At 37.6% G+C, this 21,052-nt stretch overlaps 1 protein-coding gene across 1 annotated transcript in view; it reads right to left on the bottom strand.

Annotated features, from left to right (window-relative positions):
• The window catches only part of Samhd1 (SAM and HD domain containing deoxynucleoside triphosphate triphosphohydrolase 1), a 58,406-nt gene extending 39,890 nt beyond the window's left edge, over positions 1–18,516 (bottom strand). Inside the window, exons 1-4 of the mRNA XM_063248388.1 lie at positions 18,212–18,516; positions 12,565–12,631; positions 9,349–9,421; positions 2,105–2,265 (exon numbers count right to left, since the gene is read on the bottom strand). Coding sequence (XP_063104458.1) covers positions 2,105–2,265; positions 9,349–9,421; positions 12,565–12,631; positions 18,212–18,416 — 506 coding nt within the window. The 5' untranslated portion in view covers positions 18,417–18,516. The remainder of the gene's footprint in view (positions 1–2,104; positions 2,266–9,348; positions 9,422–12,564; positions 12,632–18,211) is intronic.
• Between the last annotated feature and the right edge of the window lie 2,536 nt (positions 18,517–21,052).

Below are 21,052 nucleotides of genomic sequence, written 5' to 3'. Positions count from 1 at the left end.
TTGCAAGACTTGGCTCAATAACACAACATCGAGAAGTAAGGTGGGTGGGCCACCCACCTTCTGGGCCCCTTTATCAGTTTTAGAAGTTTTCATTCTCTCAATATTATTATTATTTTTTTTTTTAAACCAGGGATTGAACTCGCAACCTTGCGCCTGCCAGGTAGGTACTTATGCCACTGAGCTAAATCCCCAGCCCTTCTTCCTACTCTTAATCTCCATTGTTGATAGAATTTATTCCTTGATTTTAAGAAGATGAACTCAGTGTTTCAACATTTAGCAGAATGGGAGTTTTATTAAGTTTTTTGACACAAGATCTCACTATGGAGTTCAGACTGGCCATGAACTAATATGCAGCCCGGTTGGCCTCAATTCATGGCAACCCTGTGTCAGCCTTCTGAGTACTGGGATTACAGACACGCCTCAACACGCTGAGCTAAGAAGTTTTTTTCTTACTACATTTGAGATATATATAATGGTAACATTCATCATGGGGAATTTCCACCCCTACAAGATATATCTTGCTTCTCCGTTTTTTTCCCATTCCCCTCCCCTCCCTTCAACCTCTCTCTTGCTCTTCTTATTAACAAAAGCTTTTTCCATTTCTTCTTTCTGTTTGTATATTTTCTTGTCCCTTTCTTCCACTTCCCCTCTACCTTGTTCCCCTTTGCATTTAAACATTTTCTTCCCATTTGGGAAGTTGTTGCTTAACTGACATATAGTTTCAGTTCTCAAGATAAACCAATTACACAACAGTGTAAATATACTTAACACTACTGAACTATATGTTCTGTTGTTTTACCACAATTACTGTATTTTCTTGAGCCAGGCTCTTGCTAAGTAGCTCAAACTTGCCATGAACTCACTATGTAGTCCAGAGCTGGCCTCAAACTCACAGTTGTCCTCCTGTGTTAGTCTCATGACTGATGTCTACAATTTTTGAAATAGTCAGAATGTCTATTACACCACAGAGTGAAGATAAAGTACTTAACAGAATAGGAGATGTGACTCAGTGGTAGGGAACCTAGCTTAGCATTTGTAAGATTCTGCATTTGGGTTTAATCTCCAGTACCATCAAAAAAGAAAAAATGCTTAACAAATGTTAAATGCATTTTCAGCACTTCTGTTTGAATATAATGTCTACAAAGAATACAACCTTTTGCCCGGCACACTCCTGTAATCACATCACTGTGGAGGCTAAGGCAGGATTATCATTACAAGTCTGTGACCAGGCTGCACTACAAAGTGAGCTCAAGGCCAGCCTAAACAGCATATCAAGACCCCTGTACCCCACCCCCCAAAAACAAACAAACAAAAACAAATACAACCTTTCTTTCCCCTACCTCCAAAGGGATTCAACTACCCTGAACTCTGAACACAGAAAGGTTTTTATCATGTTTATTGGTTTGGTGAGAAATAATAAACGTTGAATAAATATTTGTTAAAATTTGAATATAGATGCATGTGGCCTAATTAAAAATTTAAAACAACACGCATACAGAGAATAATGCACAGTGAGTGCATTATGAATATCTAGAAAACTATCAGGTTCTTTCCTGCCCATGCCTTTTTGGTTCTAAATTTTATAGCAGAAAATGAAACCAAAGTCTCATCTCACTGTCACTGTAACAGAGGTGTCACTTTTTCTAAGCTTATAAATGCTTCCCCAATGTACATACCATTAGCTTTTAAATAATTTCTAGACACAAATATTTTATCCAATTGACCTTCTAATAGATATTTTCATTACCTTTCCAGGAAAGATGTGAATGGTTTAAACCGTACATAAAATAAAAAACATATAGCATACCAGGTAAATCAAAGGCCTTAGTTTTCTCAACAGTAAAGTAAGGATATTACCCATTTGTAGAACTACTCTCTAAAGTATAACATGAGACAGTTTTTCACTTGACACTGAAGACACAATTATTAGGCTTTTGGTTTTTTTTTTTTTCAATTTGGCTTTGACTATTTCCACAGGATGGTCTCAAACTGGTGGGATGAAATGATTCTGCTACCCCAGTCTTCAGAGTAGCTGGGAATACATGTGCGAGCCATCATACCTGGCTCCAGAAGATATGAAAAAAAGCTCCCCTTCCCTTCTTACCCTAGACTATGCTCAAATCGATTGTGTGAAGCTCCTGGAAAAACATAGTAGCCGCCTCCCAACTGTTTAATATATCGAAGTCGCTGAAACTGAGGTGTGTCAATAATTCGAATTAGAAGAGGGTGCAGCTCAATATGGCCATGGATAGGGTCGTTAATTACCTGGAAAATTATGTTTAAATTAGCATCAGTAACAACATAGAATTCCATCTAAACTTTTTATGCAGCTATTCCTAACCACAGTACAAAATCAGGACTATTTAATTGTTCAAGTATGAATACTACTAAGGAAATTGACAAGATACTGGTATCATTAACTTGTATCATTATTAGATCAAGTATACTGGACCTAGGTATATTTTATTTTACTTTTCACTAATGGATTCTAACTACAGAAAGGTAAGAGTTTCAATCATATATACATACCATACATATATATGTTTAAATACACACACACACACACACACACACACAAGAGTCCCTAGTCTTTAAGAAGTAAGATTTGTGTCCCTTGTCCTGGCTCAGTGGTACATTGCTTGCCTAGTATGCTCAAGGCCCTGGGTTGGATCTCAAGGGTCACCAACAAACCAAAAATAAAACTGAACTTATTTAACATAAAGATCACATAAACCACTATTACAGGCACTATGCTTAAATTTTTTTGTAAATAAATCTATATACACCCGTAACTAAAATCCGTACAAAGAAAATTTGGTAAACAGAAAGATCAAAAAAGAAAAAAAAAAAACAAAACAAAATGAGAACCCTTGATTGTATAGATCAAAAAGAAAAATCACACACGGGAAGACAAAATTTATTTATTTATTTATTTATTTATTTATTTATTTATTTTTGTCTTTTTCATTTTCATTTTTATCGGTCCCGGGGATCGAACTCACGACTGCCTGCTTGCAAGGCAGGTGCTTTATGCCGCTGAGCTAAACCCTCAGCCCCTAAAATTTATAGTACTGCATAGTCACTCAGAAACATTTAGGAAAGATAAATTTCACAAGTATTCATTACTTAACCTTTTATTTTTTTTTGTCTTTTTCATTGCTGGGGATTTAGCTCAGCGGCATAAGCGCCTGCCTTGTAAGCAGGCAGTCGTGAGTTCAATCCCTGGTACCGATAAAAAGGAAAAAGACAAAAAAAAAAAAAAAAAAAAAAAGAACGAAATCTCCAGCCCCTCATTACTTAACCTTAAAAATATCTTGTTTAAAATTTGCTTATATTTTTGTGACACTGGGGAAGTGACCCTAGGGCCTCACGTATATGAAGACAAGGGCTTGAAATATGGGTGAAGATTTAATACGCAACTGTCTTAGCTGTCTAGAATAGCTACTTTGTTTACTCACACCTGTTTAGCATGTACTTTACCATTTAGCTATATTCCCTCCCAGCACAGTAATGTCATTTAAAGAGAAAGCTACACAATGAGAGGACTCTAATAAACTAACACGTGATGTTCAAAACTATTTAACTGTTTCATGAAATGAACCTCAAGTCTGGTGGAGGACCTGGGGGCAGAGCTAAAGGGCAGATCAAATGCTTAGTATGAGCAAGTCAGTTTTAAACCCTGACACCTAAAAAATAATTCATGAAATTCTGGGAGGTGAAGAACCTTCTTAATCTCAGAACTGATGACATATGATACCACCTGACACTTCCAGAAACTCAACTACTCAAACATATATATTTGTGCTTTTTTTTTTTTTTTGTCTTTTTCCTTTTTATTGGTACCGGGGATTGAACAAACGACTGCCTGCTTGCAAGGCAGGCACTTATGCCGCTGAGCTAAATCCTCAACCCCTTTTATTTATTTTTTTGTACCAGGAATCAAACTCAGGACCTCACTCTTGCCAGGCAGCACTGTACTACTGAACTATATTATCAAACCTCAAACACATTTTGAACAATCACTGTTGAGCTGTTACTAAAAAGTAATCAATGTCACCAAACTGGATTGAATGAACTACAAAGGCTCAGTATGGTAAAGAAGCTTAAAGGAGCCTGGGCATGGTGGCACACCTATAATCCTAAACTCTGGGAGGCTGAGTGAGGAGGAGCCCAGTCTGACCAACTTTGCAAGACCTTGTCTCAAAATTTAAAAAGTATGACAGATGTAACTTAGTATGAAAGCCCATCTGGTCCAACATATGAACATGTTGTTGATGAGAATTCATTTCCTATAAAAACAGCTCAGTTCAATTTGCACACTGATTTGACTTTAGTCAAATATTAGAACTTAAAACTCATTGAAGAATAGTAATATACATTAAGAATGATTAGAAATAAAGGTTGATACTTCATGAGTATTCATTTTTTTCACCCTGTTCTGTGAAACTACTACTTTATGAGTTTAGAAACTGTATCAGTTCTGGTCACCTGTACAAATACAGAGATAATGTCTAGGGGGGCTGGGGATTTAGCTCAGCAGCATAAGCGCCTGCCTTGCAAGCAGGCAGTCAAGAGTTCGATCCCTGGTACCAATAAAAAAAAAAAAAAGAAAAAGACAAAAAAAAAAAAAAAAAAAAAAAGTAACTGAGATAATGTCAAAGTATTTCAAGAGTAGAAGGAACCATGTATGTCATAATTAAATTCTATGAGTATATTACCAAATAAGAAAAAGTTCCATAACCTGTAAGCATTTGAGAATCATATACTGATCTATTCCTTCCCCTGAAAACAAGATCAGTGTAACCAGTATGTATGAACACATGAGAATCTCTTTTATGATTAAAGATATCAAAGAAATACCATATAATCTATCTTCATGAAGACCTTTACCATCAATTTTTCTGGGTGTAATGACTGTTCTTAAAATATTTTTCATCTTGGGCCTGGGATATAGCTTAGTACCTGCCTGGCAAGACTGACATCTTGAGTTTGATTCCCAGCACCAATACAAAAAAAAATTTACAGCAAGGTATTTTTCACCTTAAATATGTTACAAATGAGATAAACTTAAGGCATTTCATAAAAATTTAACGAATATACTTTTACCTGAAATACAGACATGCAGTCTCTTTCCTTTTTCTTACCAAAATGCAACAGTGAACATAGTCTCATGTTTTTATATCCTGAATAATCATTATTTTAATGGCTCCATTTCTTTGATAAGCCTTTTTTATTTTTCTTTTTAATTTTTTGAGATAGGGTCTCGCTATATAATCCAGATTAGCCTTGAAATCACTGCATAGCTGCGGCTGTCCTCGAGCTTATGGTGATCTTTCTGCCTCTAGCTCAGCCTCCTAAATGCTGGGATTACAGGTGTGCCACCACACCTAATTTGAAATAAATCATTTGTTGTTGCTTTGTTTTCTTTTTTCTTTTTTTTTTTGTTTTTTTTTATTTAAAGAGAAAAAAGAAAGGAAATAAAAAAAAACAAAGCAGTAAAAGGGTACAAGTAATACAGAATTTCAAGAAAAAAATATACAGTAAGAAATCACTAGTTAATAGGTTTCATATAGTCATCTTAGAAACATTTGTCCAAATTACAAAATTAAAGCATACAAAGTGGACATTCATACAGTGAGATTGCAGACAGCTCTGTTCAATAATACAACAAAAGCTCAGTAATATGGTTTTCTATCCTACACACTGAAATATACATGCAGTTATATCCTTTAGACCACTTTCTTTTGCTCTTTTTTACAATAACAATTACACTTTTTGGGTTTTATTACTCCCACAGTTCTTATTACTTTTTTTTGAAGAGAATAAAACCAAATGTGACTAAACAAAACAGAGTCAGTAAGAACACAAGAATGGGAATAGTACATGATGCAAAAATAGAATACCAGGTGATCAAAAATGGTTACCATTGTGCCTCTTGCTATTTTAAAAAGAGTTGCCTATATCACCAAGTTTCTTTTGTTGTTTGAGACAGGATCTGCTCTGCAGTTCAGACTGGCCTTAAACTCACTATGTAGACCAAACAGGCCTTAAACTTACAGTAATCCTCCTGCCTCTGCCTCCCAAGGGCTGGGATTACAGATATGTGCCACCATATCTGGCCTAATAAAGCATTTTTAAACCATTTCCCTAAAGGCAGGCATTGAATTGTTGGAAATACTGCTACATTATTTCATATTCTCTTCCCAACCCACAGCATATGAAGTATAGTATGATATTAAGGTGTTTTGATATTAAACTTTTTTTTTTTTTTGGCTTTTTTGAGACGGGATCTTGCTATTCAGTTGGGGCAGGACTTGAGCTGTTGTAGTCCACTCTGGTCTTGATCTCGAAACGATCCTCCCACCTCAGCCTCCCAAGTGCTGGGATTACAGCACCACGCCCAGCAACTCTTATTCTTAATATTATGTCATATAAGCTATTCTTTATACAGTTTCAGTTATTCAAAACAGATTTTGAAGTTTCAAAGTATACTAGTCAGTGAGTCGCTGTCTAAAAGTGAAATTGGTACCTTAAGTTACTTCATTGTCATCAGCTGAACAACTAAACCAAGGGAAAGGAAAATGTTATCCCTACACCTTCTTCTACGTTGAAACTAAGTTTTTTTTTTTTTTTTTTTTGTCTTTTTCCTTTTTATCAGTACTGGGGATCGAACTCATGACTGCCTGCTTGCAAGGCAGGCGCTTATGCCGCTGAGCTAAATCCCCAGCCCCAAGTTTTGTTTTTCTGATCCAGGGATGTCAAAAAGGTGAGTAGTAAGATATATCTGCTGTCACCAATCAACCAAGAAACAATTTCTCTAACATGGTAAGTGACAGAGTTTGTAAAAAAATGCACATTTCAGAATTTCTATTTAACTGTCCAGAATCAGAATTTCTAGGATGGGGTTTGGATAGTTAAATGTTTCTTAAAATGGTCCTGGGGACACTGAAGTCTGAAAAACAGGGCTTTTTTCAGGGGTGGGAGTACTGGTATTCAAACCCAGGGCTTTACACATTAGGCAAGTGTTCTAGTGCTGAGCTGCGTGTAGTCCCAGCCCTTGTTATTTTATTGTTCTAATTTTGAGACAGGGTCTTGTGAAGTTGCTCTGGCTGGCCTCAAAGTTGCAATCCACCTGCTTTAGCTTTCATAGTAGCTGGGCTTCTATAGGTATATGCAAAGTTGACTCCTCCATAGTTGGGGGCAAAACAGAGCTTTTCATGTCTGAAAGGACTGAGGGAGAAAGAAGAAACATTGATAGATTGTTGGTACTAAAACTGTTTATCGATATGCATATGTAGTAAAATTCTGGCCTGACATACTGGTGCATGCCTACATTGTAATCCCAGCCCTCAAGAGGCTGAGCCAGTAGGATTGCTGTGGGTTCAAGGTCAGCTTGAACTTCACAGTGAGACCCTGTCTCCAAAAAATGAAAAAGGTCATTGTGAGATTCTGCCAGGCTATACCTTGGCCAGGCCTAGAAAGTACAGAAGGTGATGGTGCAGTCCATCAATCTCATCTTTCAATACTTGCAGACTAGGTCCCAGATTTCAAATGTGGCTCTATGAGAAAGTGAATATGCAGATACAGGACTGTATTACTGGTTTTGATGAGTATATGAACCTTGTATTAGATGGTGCAGAAGAATTCATTCTAAACAAAGTCAAGGAAACAACTAAAGAGATTACATTACTCTGCTACAAAATATCGCCAAGTAGAAATGATCAGTGGGGGCTGGGGATTTAGCTCAGCGGCATGAGCGCCTGCCTTGCAAACAAACGTGTGGTCATGCGTTCAATCCCTGGTACCGATAAAATAAGGAAAAAAAAAAAGAAATGATCAGTGAATTAAGATAGCAATGAAGTGAAGTGGTGGCAAGGGCAATTAAGATAATATGTCAAAAATGCAGCTGTTTAAGTGGTTTGCCCTGGGAATACTTGTAAAATACTTATGCATATTCGAGTTATTTTTTTCCCCCCTTTTGAGACTGGGCTTTGCTATGCAGTTCAGGCTGGCCTTGAATTCACTTTGTGGCCCAGGCAATCTCAGACTAACAATGATCCTCCTGCCTTAGCTTCCTAAGTGCTGGGATTACAAATGTGCTACCACATCCAGTAATATTGTCTTTTATTTTATTTATTTCATGTTTTAAAATATTGTTTTGATTATCTTTGTTATTACTGGACTGCAATAAATGTTATAAGCATGTTTTATTAAAAATTGCATTATTTCTTTCTATAACATATATATGTAGAACCAAGAAGGAAGCTATTCCCTACCATGTGAGCCAGCCGATGCATGGACCTGAGAGGAAGGAAACGGACACCCCTGCCTGTGAGTCAGCCAGTGTGTAAATCAGGGAGAACCAGGAAAGAAGCTATGCATCCCCCAACCCCTAGAAGCTCCTGGCTTGGAGGAACTATATTGTTTGACTGACTTTGTAAGCTTAAAGCTGGTAGTTGGAGCGACTATTCAGAGAATAATAATATGGAATATAGTAACTACTGTAGATTTCCTATTGTCTTATCACTGTTTGGTTTCACTTTATTGTTCTGTTTTACTCCTTTAAAAAATATATGTATATAGTAAAATTTCAAAAAAATTAATGAAAATGTTAAACACCAAATTCAAGGTAATATTATTGGGGAGAAAGAAATACAAGACAGGTATAAAAGAGCATAGTGAGACCCTGTCTCAAAAAGACAAAAAAAAAAAAAAAAAAAGGATGTGAAGCAATTTAGGCAAAATGTTAAGGTTTTTTTGGTGGTACTGGAGATTGAATTTGTAACCCCAGGCTTGCCAACCAGGCGCTTAGGCTACTGAGCTAAATTCCCAGCCCCAAAATGTTACATTTTGACAAGGTGAGTAGTAAACTTATACTCTTTAGTATGTCAACATACTTTAGTTTTTCTTCTGACTTAAATATGCTTATACATTTTAGAAAATACAGAAAGTCTAGAAAAGAACCATAATCCCATCAGTGAGATTTCCTTCCATTGTGTTTAAAAAGAAGTTTACAAGAGTGAGTCATTTCGTTTTATTAAAAAAAAAAAACAAAAAACTGGGGCTGGGGATTTAGCTCAGTGGCATAAGCGCCTGCCTTACAAATGTGTGGTCGTTGAGTTCGAGCCCCGGTATTGATAAAAAAGAAAAAGACAAAAATAAAAAAAAAATAATAATAGGGGCTAGGGATTTAGCTCAGCGGCATAAGTGCCTGCCTTGCAAGCAGGCAGTTGAGTTCGATCCCTGATACCGATAAAAATGAAAAACCCAAAAAAGAAACTGAAAAAAAAAAATAATAATAATAAACAAATAAATAAATAAAGCTATGATAAAATCAGGACCTCTTACCTTCATTGGCTCAGCCTGAGTTTGACTCAATTGTCGGATATAATTAAGCAGCTTCTTCCTGTCCTCCAAGGAACTAAAATTACAAGATAAGCAAATTTATCATTATTTGCTTAATAACAGTCTCAATAGTATAAAGTAGAAGGTTATTAAAACTTGATTCTCTACACTAATCAAAAGGTTATATTAGAAAGAGCAATAAGTAACTCAAACATACTATATTCCTCCTAGAAACTCCTTCCTCTTTAGTTCCTAAGGGAAGCTCCTGTCCAACCCATGTGAACCTGCCCCAGGATTTTGTCCTTGATTTTCTTCCTTCTTGGAAAATTCAGATTTTATATCTATTCTGCCTCAACTAATGTCAGTTTATATTCAAATGTATTTCAACAACTTCAGAGTCATAAATGTACTTTAACCACTTCAGCGTAATAAGCTGAAGTCAACATTTACCCTTACAATTCTGGCCTGATTTATGAGAACCAGGTACAACTCAAGTATGAATCAAATATATATGGAGGTTTTAGCTTTATTTATACCCATCTTTCTTTGTTTGTAATCCCTCATAATTCTCCAGTTTTGAGAAAGCATTTAATAGGAATTAAACTTGAATAGCACTAATTTAGAATACTGCTTTATTTACAATTATTCCTCGGTCCAGGCATATTAGCCTCATGCCTGGTAGTGTCAACAAAAACAGCAGGCAAGCATTGTCAGTTATTACTGATCTACTGGCTAATCAGACTGAAAAATATTTTTTCAAAAGTTCTAGAAAGAAATACCACATTTGGCTTCTATGTTATATAACCTGAAATCTATGGCAATAACAAAATCTAAGAGTTAAATATATAGGGGCATTATTATAGCTAATAAATAATTAAAGTTGCATATTTCTGGTTTGCTTTAAGAATACTTCTTAGCTTAGGTTATAACTGAGCTGGGTTAAGGGCAGTCAAACACTAGAGGTTATCTACAAGTCACAGTATAGCATACCAAACGTAAACTAACCAACCTCACTATTTCCCTGAACTGACACTTGGTAATCATCATTGAATTAAAACCCGAAAGAGATTGTATCCAAGGATATCACTGATTAAAATATTGAAATAACCACCAAAAACCTACCTACCTTCCTTTCTTCTCTCTCTCTCTCTCTCTCTCTCTCTCTCTCTCTCTCTCTCTCTCCTCTTTTTCCTTTCTTTCGGCAGTACTGGGGATTAAATTCAGAGTCTTCACAATGAGCTACATTCACAGCCTATTTTTTTATTTTGGGCCAGAATCTTGCTAAATTGCTCACAATTTAGACTTGAATTTTTTATCTTTTCACCTTGCCCTCTCAGAATACTGGGACTACAGGCATGCACCAGAATGGACAGATTGTTTTTATATTTTTAGCAAAGAATATGACATTAAATAAAAATTCAAGCAGTCATGAGCTAGGATACTTTAGTAAGATTTCTGTATTTCTGAAATTTACAGCTTCTTACAACTTGATGGATATATCTAATGTAACAATGTTTATTTTCCAGAAAAGCATCCATAAATCAATAGATAATCATAAAATTAAGGGACCACAAGAAATGCTTATCTAAATTGGATTCCCTGTAAGATGCAAAGTCCAGGACAAGAGTTTGCATATAGGTAAATTTGTTATGAGGCAGAAAGATCCCCTAGGCACAGAAGTAAGGAGAGCTAAGAAAGTTAAAACAAGAAATGAGAAAAAAAAATAGTACAAGAATACATTAGTACACATATTTTTATTACTGTGAGCAACTAAAGCTGATTTTACTAGCACCCTTGCAACTATCACAATCTAATGGAACTTTCTGTGATGATAGGAAACTTCTATAACTGTCTGTCTAACACAGTAGCCACTAGTAATGTGGCTATTGAGCAACTGAAATACAGTTAGTATAATGGAGAAACTGAATTTTAATTTAATCATTTGATTTAATTTTAATTAAAGTAAACATGTAGCTACCAGCTACCATACAGGACAAAAGAGCGCTGTGCATCTCAGAGTCATAAGGCAGGGTACAAGAGGTAAGCTAGACAATGCTCACTCTGGAATTATGTCTATTTTGTACACTGATGGGCCCCAAGATCCTGGAGGACCCAAGAAACTGAAAGAGTGCCTAGGACAGAATGAGCCCTCCATATATTTACTGCATGAATCAACAGTGTTTGAGTCCACAAAGAAGTAAAGTTTTCTTGAAAAGAAAGACTTAGAAAAAAAATTTTTTTAGTTCAAACTATATACACGAAATAGGTAGTAAAGAGGACTTTGAAAAGACTGAGGGGCCTGAGATGTGGTTATGAGAGAGCCAAAATGAGAAAGATTCTTACCCAAAAGACACTACAAGTCAGTTAAATGTTCTGCACTAATCTTTTTTTCAAAATCTACTTACATTATCAAATTCTAAGCAATAACATATGAAGTAATTTGATACAATCTCTTGTTTTGATTTGTTAGTTACAGTTACCACAAACAACATTTAACTAAGTGAAATTTTAGATCATTATTTTATTACTGTTGCCAATTTCCCAATAGAAACAAAACCTCCATTTTAAGGAACATATAAACATTGGGTCTTCAACAGAGAACTTTAAATTAATACATTCAACCTAGACTCTAGAACCTTTCCATATGTAGATATCTACATTATGTATATAATTTATTAAGGGATAATCATATGCTTCAACATTTTACATATATGAATATATTCCAGTCTTTTAGACAATTCCAGACAATTTTAGAGGGCTGGAGATTTAGCTCAGTGGCTCAAGCTCTTGCCTGGTAAGCGTGAGGTCATTAGTTTGATTGCCAGTACCAAAAAACAAACAAAACAACAAAAAAAGATAACTTTAGAAAGACAGAAATATGTTCATAATTGAGTTGCAGCTCTAATTTTCTTGCTAATATCTTCCTTCCTATTGGTTTTTATATATTTTCTAGCATGTATAATTCAGTTATTTTGAATTTAACGGTAAAAGGTTGATCATTACAAAGTGTGAAAGCTTGCCAGCAAAATTCCCTAAAATAGGTATCATCAGTAATATTAAACATAGGATTTGTACAGTACAAACAAACAGGATGCTGGGAATTCTGTTTTGAAACATTCTATAAATTTAAAATACTGACAGTATTGGAGAATTTTGGCTTTCTCCCTCAAAGGTATATAGAATGCGGTTTCGTTACAGTTTGAATTTTATCATTCTTACCTTACTCCAAGGTTTTCAAGAAGAGACTCATCCAAAAAAGGCAGTAATGAACCTGTGATTTTATTTTCTACAGAAGAGTAAAAAAAATCAAAATTAAATATTCACAGTTTTATTTTTTGTTTTTGTTTTTTGGTATCGGGGATTAAACTCACGACTTCATGCTTACCAGGTAAGTGCTTGAGCTGTTGAGCTAAATCCCCTACCCAAAATGAAATAGTGACATAAGATTTTTAATTTCTTTCACTTTGAATCTACCAGAATTAATTCAGATCAATATTTATTGAGGATTTATTACAGGAAATGGACCATGCTAGGTACAGATGGTCCTCTGTATACATAAACTGCATATCTATGTGTGGATAGAAAATGCCTAGAAAAGAAAACTGCATCTGTAAACATGTACACATATATTTTTCTCTTCATTGTTCCCTTAATATAGTACAACAAATAGGTATATAACATTTACATTGCATTAGGTATTATAAAAATTATAAATAAGTTAGAGGGGCTGGGGATTTAGCTCAGCGGCATAAGCGCCTGCCTTGCAAGCAGGCAGTCGGGGGTTCGATCCCTGGTACCGATAAAAAGGAAAAAGAAAAAAAAAATATATATATATATAAATAAGTTAGAGATGACTGGAAGTATATGGATTTGGATAGAATATGCATATTAAGCACAAATACTAACCCCCACTTTATATATGAGACTTGAGAACAGGATATGGTGGCACATAATTCTAGTATTCTGGGGGGCTAAGGCAGGAGGATCACAAGTTTGAGCACAGGTTGGGCAATTTAGCAACTAAGTGAGATTCTGTCTCAAAAATATATAAAGGACTGAGGATGTAGTTCAGTGCAAAGACCCTGGGCTCAATCTCCAATATGGGGTGGGAAGTAAGCATCTTCAGATTTTGGTTATTTGCTGGGGTCCTGGAATCAATTCTCTTTCCCACTGAGGCAAAAGTGTACAATATTTTTTACTTGCTACTTGTAAAATTTTAATTAGATAACTAAACCAAAAAGTATTTTCTGATAAGTCATGTGAAACTTTATACACTATTTATAAAAATTATTTGCAAGAAAAGCCAGTAGCAAAAATGTAAAAAATGAACCTGCTTAGTTGTACGATCTTGTCAGAGCAGTGGCTTCCTGTTTTTTGTAAACAGGGCTTAGGGTGAGGGTAAAGAAGAAAATATATCTTTGATATTTTTCAGTCATGAAAGTTATGACTTTCATGTATAAAGGCCCAAATGATATTAAAAAAGCATAAAATGTCAACTTACTTAATATTTTCCCAGTTGGTAACTACTATTAATATTCTGGATAATCCATTTATCTACACAATTATGCAGTTTTACATAAATGAGACTATCTTATAGCCTACTTTTTCCCACCCAGTGTCACAAACATCTTCCTTATCAATTATTAAACTCTAGATACTTTTTAATACCTATTCTGTATTCTATAATACAGATGCAACATAATACACTTAATCATTTTTTTTCTGGGTCTAACGTTCCTTTCCTCTAAAATTGATATACTTGGCCCCATGTCACAGAATTGTTGTAAAAATTTTATAAGATAAAACGTGTCAGGAGTTAGGATGTAGCTCAGTGGAAGAATGTGTGTTTAACATACACAGGGCCTAGAGTTTGATTCCTGGTGCCACAAAATAAACAAACAAATAAGTAAGTGACTTAGAGATCCTGTCTCAAAATAAAAAATGTGCTAGGATGTAGTTCAGTGTGAAGGTCCTGGGTTTTAAAAAAATGTAGATTGCATAGAACAGTACTTCACTCAACGTAAACATTGAATAAATCTTAGCCATTAATATTATTTACTGCTGTTATAACAGATGGATACCTAGGTTATTTTTACCACTTATAAACAATGCTTGGACACTGGCTTAGTAGGTAATTTCTATAGGTGAAATATTATTAAGTCAAAAGATATTACCAAACTGTACATGATTGAGACAACTGATATTTTGTCAACGTCAGTGAATTACACATTTTATTTATTATCAGTCTTTTACATGTTTTCCAACCTAGACAAAAAATTAGTATTTTCAAAATTACTAGTAATCATTTCTCAGTCCTTTTTTTTTTTTCCTTTGGTACCAGAGATCAAACTCACAACCTTGTGCTTGCCAGGCAGATGCTTGTGAGCTAAATCTTCGGCCCTCATTTTCCAGTCTTTTGGCTAAGATTAAGAGCAAAAATTACCATTGAGCCAGAATAGCCTTTCCTGTGTTCATTATGGGGGTTTCCATGGTCTGTTTTTCTGTTCTGTTTTTTTTTGGGGGGGGGCATTTTTCTTGTTTTTAGATGTTTTCTAACTTTAATTGTGTTCACTGATTTTTGATGAGAACATTTGCTAAGCAAAAGCAGAGTCTAAAATCTTTAACTTTCAAAAAATCCACTGTACTTGTGGGGAGGCGTAGTGGTACATACCTATAATCCCAGCCTCACAGGAGGCTGCGATAGGAGAACTGTAAATTCAAGGCCATCCTGGACAACTCAATGAGACTCTGTCTCAAAAGTAAAATAAAAAGAGCTAGGGAAATAACTCAGCCATGGAGAACTGGCTATAATGCTTGAAGCCCTAGTTTCAATCTCTAGTACTAGGGGGAAAAAAAATCTAGCTCTTTTGCTGTAATGTAACCTTTGGAAAGAAATTTAACATCTTTGGACCTCATAAACTTCTTTCATAAAAGGTATATCATCTGATTTTAGGATCCTTGAGAGACTATATCCCATCATGAGAAAAGGAACTCAGTAACTTATGATTCTTATGTGTGTTTGAATTTTAAAACATTTTAAAAAATTCTTTGTGGTACTAGATATTGAACCTAGAAACATTTTACCACTGAGCTACATTCCAGTCCTTTATAAAGTTTTTTCTTTGAGATAGGTCTTGCTAAATTGCTCAAAATGGCCTCTAACTTGCTATATTTCCTGCCTCTGTTACCCAAGTAGCTACAATTACTGGCATATATTGCTTCATCTATCTCTTGCGCTTGGTTTTGTCAAAAACAATCTAGACTTAGTGACAAAAAGTACCTATTAAAAATAAAAACTACTGGGGCTGGGGATTTAGCTCAGTGGCATAAGCGCCTGCCTTGCAAGCAGGCAGTCGTGAGTTCGATCCCTGATACCGGTAAAAACGAAAAAGACAAAATAAATAAATAAATTAATTAATTAAAAAACTACTGCCCGGTATGCTGGTAAAATCCCAGCACTCAGAAGGCTGAGGCAGGAGGATGGTCTTGAGTTTGAGGCCAGCCAGGGCTACATAGTGAGTTCAAGGCCAGCCTGAACTACATGGTAAGACCCTGCCTCAGAAAAATAAAACAAAACAATTATAAGAAGCGCCAATCTCAGAAATCTAGTTGCTCAAAATCAAACAGAACAACAACAAAAAAAATCAAACGGAACAGTTTGTCTTTTATAGGATAAAGAAGATCAAGGAGAGAAGCAAAATCTTTGGAGAAGCTGGACAAACAAGAAGAAACTGACCAATGGGTATGACCAGTATGATAGGACAGTGTTTCGCTGTGGTCACTGTGGTCACTGTGGTCAGCGAGTTCCTAGGAGGTGACAGGAAGTGGGGGGAATTTCACATTTTTAGTGCTTGCTTTGGTTTCTGGGTAAACAAGATGAGAATTCTGTAAAGAAAGAAACCTGAGTAACATTTGGTGAAGATAAAGCAGACATCAGTATTAGGTGGTGCAAGCCTGTAATTTTAGCAGTTAAGCTGAGACAGGAAGATCTCAAGCTCAAATACTATCTGAGCAACTTATCAAGACCCTGTCTCAAATAAAAAAAATTAAAAATGATGATGGAGATTTAGCTCAGTTGGTAGAGTGGAATGCCCCTTGGTTCAATATCCTGTTTTGTTTTTTTTTTAAAGACAAAGTAGTAAGATATGAGCAAGTTAGAACACTTGATCAGTTTTTACCAACTAAAAGTACTCAGTGTCTTATATTAGCTCTAGACTGTGGGTACAAAATATCAGTCTGGAAGGTGGAGTGTGGGGGTACAGGCTTATAATCCCAGCACTTGGGAGGCTGAGGCAGGATTGCTTCAAGTTCAAGGTTAGCCTGGGCTGTAAAGTGGATTCAAGGCCAGACTGAACTGCACAGTGATACCCTGTCTCAAAAAGACGAAAAAAAAAATCAGTCTGGAGACTGATGAATTAATCTACAAAACACTGAAATACAAGAGCAAGAACACAGTCAATTACATTTTGAAAAGAGAAAATAAAAACAACTTTAGCACCTATTACTAGTCAAAAGAAAAGCCCATCTTTTTTTTTTTTTTTTTTTTTTTTTTTTTTGTCTTTTTCGTTTTTGTCGGTACTGGGGATTGAACTCACGACTGCCTGCTTGCAAGGCAGGCACTTATGCCGCTGAGCTAAATCCCCAGCCCCAAAAGCCCATCTTTGCAGTGGAGTAAACACCAGGAGGAAAGGGGAAAAGGTAAACAGAATTTCCTATATTTAAGTTATCTTTGAGTCCTGAACCATTATGGCTTCTCTCACTGCAGGCTTCACAGGCAAACAGCCTCTGCTCCACAATTAGAATTGTACTAAATTTGCAGAGCACAGCTACCTTCCTACTAAACACCTCAAGAGATGGAGCAGGACCTTCACACCCACCATGAAAAGTTAAAATAGGTTTCAAGTGGGAGAATGGATTCTTGGACATGAACTAGTAAAGCTGCTTAAAACTCTGAAACTATATACTTCCCAAATGTGGTTGAACTGTGAAATGCTGGGAATTCAGTAGTGAACAGAATAACCCCAATCCAGTATTCAGATGTAGAAAGAGAAACTTCTTACAAAGAGTAAAACATAATCATTATCAAGCTTTGCACATGTAGTCAATATATACTGAACCCTTCTGGGGTTGCTATAGTAATCTGTGGGAATTCAAAGATTAATAAAGTAAGTTCCCTCCACTTTAGGAAAACCCCAAAATTCGGGGTGGGGATGGGTAATCAGAAATGTAAAGGCACCAAAACGTCTCATGTGGCGAGTGTTCAAGGAGCTGCGGTTAGCACAGAAGGTCTCCTGAGTCTGGTGAGCCTGAATGACACCAATCTCCAACCAAGGTCTGGGGAAAAGTTTTCTAAATTTAAAAGGGGCGGGGGAGAGATCCCTCTGGATTGCAAATTCGAGGCCAGTTTCGGGCAATTCAACGAGACCCTATCTCAGTATAAAAGGGGTGGGGATGTAGCTCAGTGTAGAGCATTTGCCTGGCGCGCGTGAGGACCTGGACTTTATTTCCCAGCACGGGGTGGGAGGGGTGGTCGGGAAGCGGAAAGGACCCGAGTCTCGCCTGTCTGGCGCTCGGATAGCAAGCTCCTAAAGAAACCCATCAGAATAGAAGTCAAATTTATACTTGTCCCAACCTCCAAAACCTGTTCCTTCAGACGGACCTCCACTCCACATCTCGGTCCTCCGCCTCCGGGTCTCACTCCCGGGCGTCCCTGCCGCAAGTCCACCCCTTCAGGCGCCTCCCGCGCCACTCCCTTCCCGCTCTACGTCCCCTCAAGAGGCCCCTCTCTCAGGGCGCCCCTCCTCAGGCCCAGCTGGCCCCTCCCCGGGTCTCCAACCCTCGCCCCTCAGCCCTCCAGCCGTGCTACCTCGGAAGTTTTTCAGGAGTCCTGATTTTTCGAAGCCACAGCTCTGCAAGTAGGAGCACACCTGCTCCGGGTCCCAGGTCCGGTGGTCGGGGTGGAGTTCCAGCAGCGGGTATTTGTCCGTCCTTGCGGGAGTGTTTGGTGGCGTTCTTGGGCTGCCGTCGCATCGGGGCCGCTTAGCGGGCTGCTCCGAGTCGGATCGCTGCATGGCTACCTCTACTCAGCAGCCGGCGCCTCAGTCAGAACCTAGGCGCCAGCCCCGCACGCAGGCGCACTGACAACTGAAGCCGCCTGCAGGCGAGATCGGCTTTGCCCGCCCGAGGGCCTCCCGCGCAGGCGCACTGACAGGACAGCGTGGGTGCTTGGGTGCTTGGCTGCTCCGCGACTCCAGCTTGAGGTGCACCGCACAGGCGCAATAGCAATCTAGGCCTTCTCAATCCCTCCCATGTGAGGATTTAATTGAAAGGGCACTGCCAGAAGTAGTACTAGGGATGGTGCCAGGGCAGTCTCGAGTAAGGACAGGGCAAGACAAGAGCACGCTTGGGACCATTGAAAATCCTGCTATACTCCAGATGAGGGATTCTTTAGCACTTCCAAATGAGTACCCTAGATTTGCCCTTGGACAGTGTCAAACACTCTTTAAGTATCTGAAATATCCGTGTGTTGACCTTTAATGTTGGTCTGCAGTTTCAACCATTTATGCAAGATTCTGCATATGTATTAAATCATAATATTTATTAAATTGACATTTACAGGGCCCAGGATTTAGCTCATTGGCATAGGTGACTGCCTGGCAAGCGTGAGGTCATGAGTTGATCCCCAGTACCAAAAATAAATAAATAAATAAATAAATTTTAAAAATTGACATTTACATTCTATGTCATGACAGTACATGACAAAGAGAAGAAATATCTGAATTTTTCAGTTAAGCTTGACAGATTAAGAGCCATTTTAAAATTGGGGACAATTTTTACTATGTAAATGAATACTTTATTTATTTTTTTTAAATCCTAAACTTAAACCTAAAAGACAAAGAGCTGCCAGCAGCTTCTCAAAGAAGAGAAAAACAGCCAAGAGATTGAAAGGGAAGAGCAAGGTTTTCAGAACCGACAAGTGGGTTCTCCTCTCTCAATTCCAGAAGGAAGAAAGGGCCAATCTGATTAAAAAACAAACAAACAGGGACTGGGGATTTAGCTCGGCTGCATAAGCACCTGCCTTGCAAGCAGGCAGTCCTGAGTTCAATCCCTGATACCCATAAAAAGGAAAAAGACAAAAAACAAACAAACAAACATCCTTTCACTATGCAGTTCAGTCTGGCCTTGAACTCACTTTATAGCCCAGGTTAGCCTTGAACTTGCAGCAATTCTTCTGCCTCAGTCTCCCAAATTCTGGGATTACAGGCATGGGCCACCATGTTTGCCTAATTTCTCAAAATTCACCCTTTAGGACTCTTGCAAATTGACACTAACTGTAAGAAAATAATAGGCATTTCTCCTCTCTGTAGCTATTTTTGGGGGCAGTGCCAAAATTTCCTTATATGGGGGCTGGGGATTTAGCTCAGCGGCATAAGCACCTGCCTTGCAAGCAGGTGGTCGTGAGTTCGATCCCTGGTACTGATAAAAATGACAAAGACAAAAAAAAAAAAATTTCCTTATATGTTCTGGCCCATGCTTTACTTGTAAAGGATTACTGCTACTACAAGTAATAAGGACATTATTCCTCCCCAGCAACCAAGGCAGAATGAGATAGGCTAGTATATCACCCAGTAATCTGCATTGGTCCAGTGGTAAACCAAATGGCCATAGGTTCAAGACCCAAAATAAAAAATTAGTGAGCAAAAGATACTTAGCAAGTCGGCCTACTATGTTTCAAATATGGTTTTGTTGTTGTTGTTGTTATTGTTTGGTACTGGGAATTAAACTCAGGACCTTGTGCTTGCCAGGCAGGTGCTGTGTCACTGAGCTATATCCTCGGTCCAGAAATAGGTTTAAAAACTTTACAAATACTAACCCATTTAATTACCACTAGAATGTAGGAAAGTAAGGTACAAAGACAGGAATGTAGCTGACTGATAAGAGTGTGTGCTTAGGGGCTGGGGATTTAGCTCAGCGGCATAAGCGCCTGCCTTGCAAGCAGGCCGTCATGAGTTCAATCCCCGGTACCGATTTAAAAAAAAAAAAAAAAAGAGTGTGTGCTTAGTATTCCAGAGACCTTGGGCTAGAAAGAGAGAGAGGGAGAAAGGAGAGAAGGAAGGAGGCAAAAGGTGGTTGCAAAAGATGATTGGAGTATTAGTCAGGGTTTTGCCGGAGAAACAGCTATAAGATATACAAATGTATAAGAAATTTCTTATGATGGTCACCCAGAATCAGATGAAGGTGTCTACACACTGGAGGCTGAAGGATTCCTAGGTCTAGAATTCACTGTAATGTCTTGTGCAAGTACATATCAGGAGGCTGAGGAGTCTGTGATAGAAGGCTGAAGGATCCGAGGCAGAAGCTGATGAGCCTGTGCTGGAAGCCAGGAGATGAATGACATCCAAGCTGAAAGTGAAAACCAGAGCTTCTGCAAAGAATGGAACCTGTCCTTCCTGCTTCCCTTATATACCATCCAAGTGATGAGCCACCCTAGGGTGGGTCTTCTACATCCTAGGGTGTAGAATTGCTGAGCTGATTTAGTTAAGCTTCTAAACTTCTCCAATTGATACAATCATCAACCCCAACAGTTGGTTACTTGATCCTGGTCTCATTGCTGCTAAGCAGCAGCCAGAATTCAAAGGCAGTACTATATGGCTCCAAAGTTTAGGCTCTTTTCAATTTGCCATTTCATATAACTTCAGTTAGTCTG

Source organism: Cavia porcellus, unplaced genomic scaffold (genome assembly GCF_034190915.1).
Source record: "Cavia porcellus strain 051 isolate PalLab524CR breed Dunkin Hartley unplaced genomic scaffold, mCavPor4.1 scaffold_5, whole genome shotgun sequence".
NCBI classification, from domain to species: Eukaryota; Metazoa; Chordata; class Mammalia; order Rodentia; family Caviidae; genus Cavia; species Cavia porcellus.
Note: the sequence above shows the minus strand (reverse complement) of the source record. Positions and strands in the feature narration are given on the sequence as shown.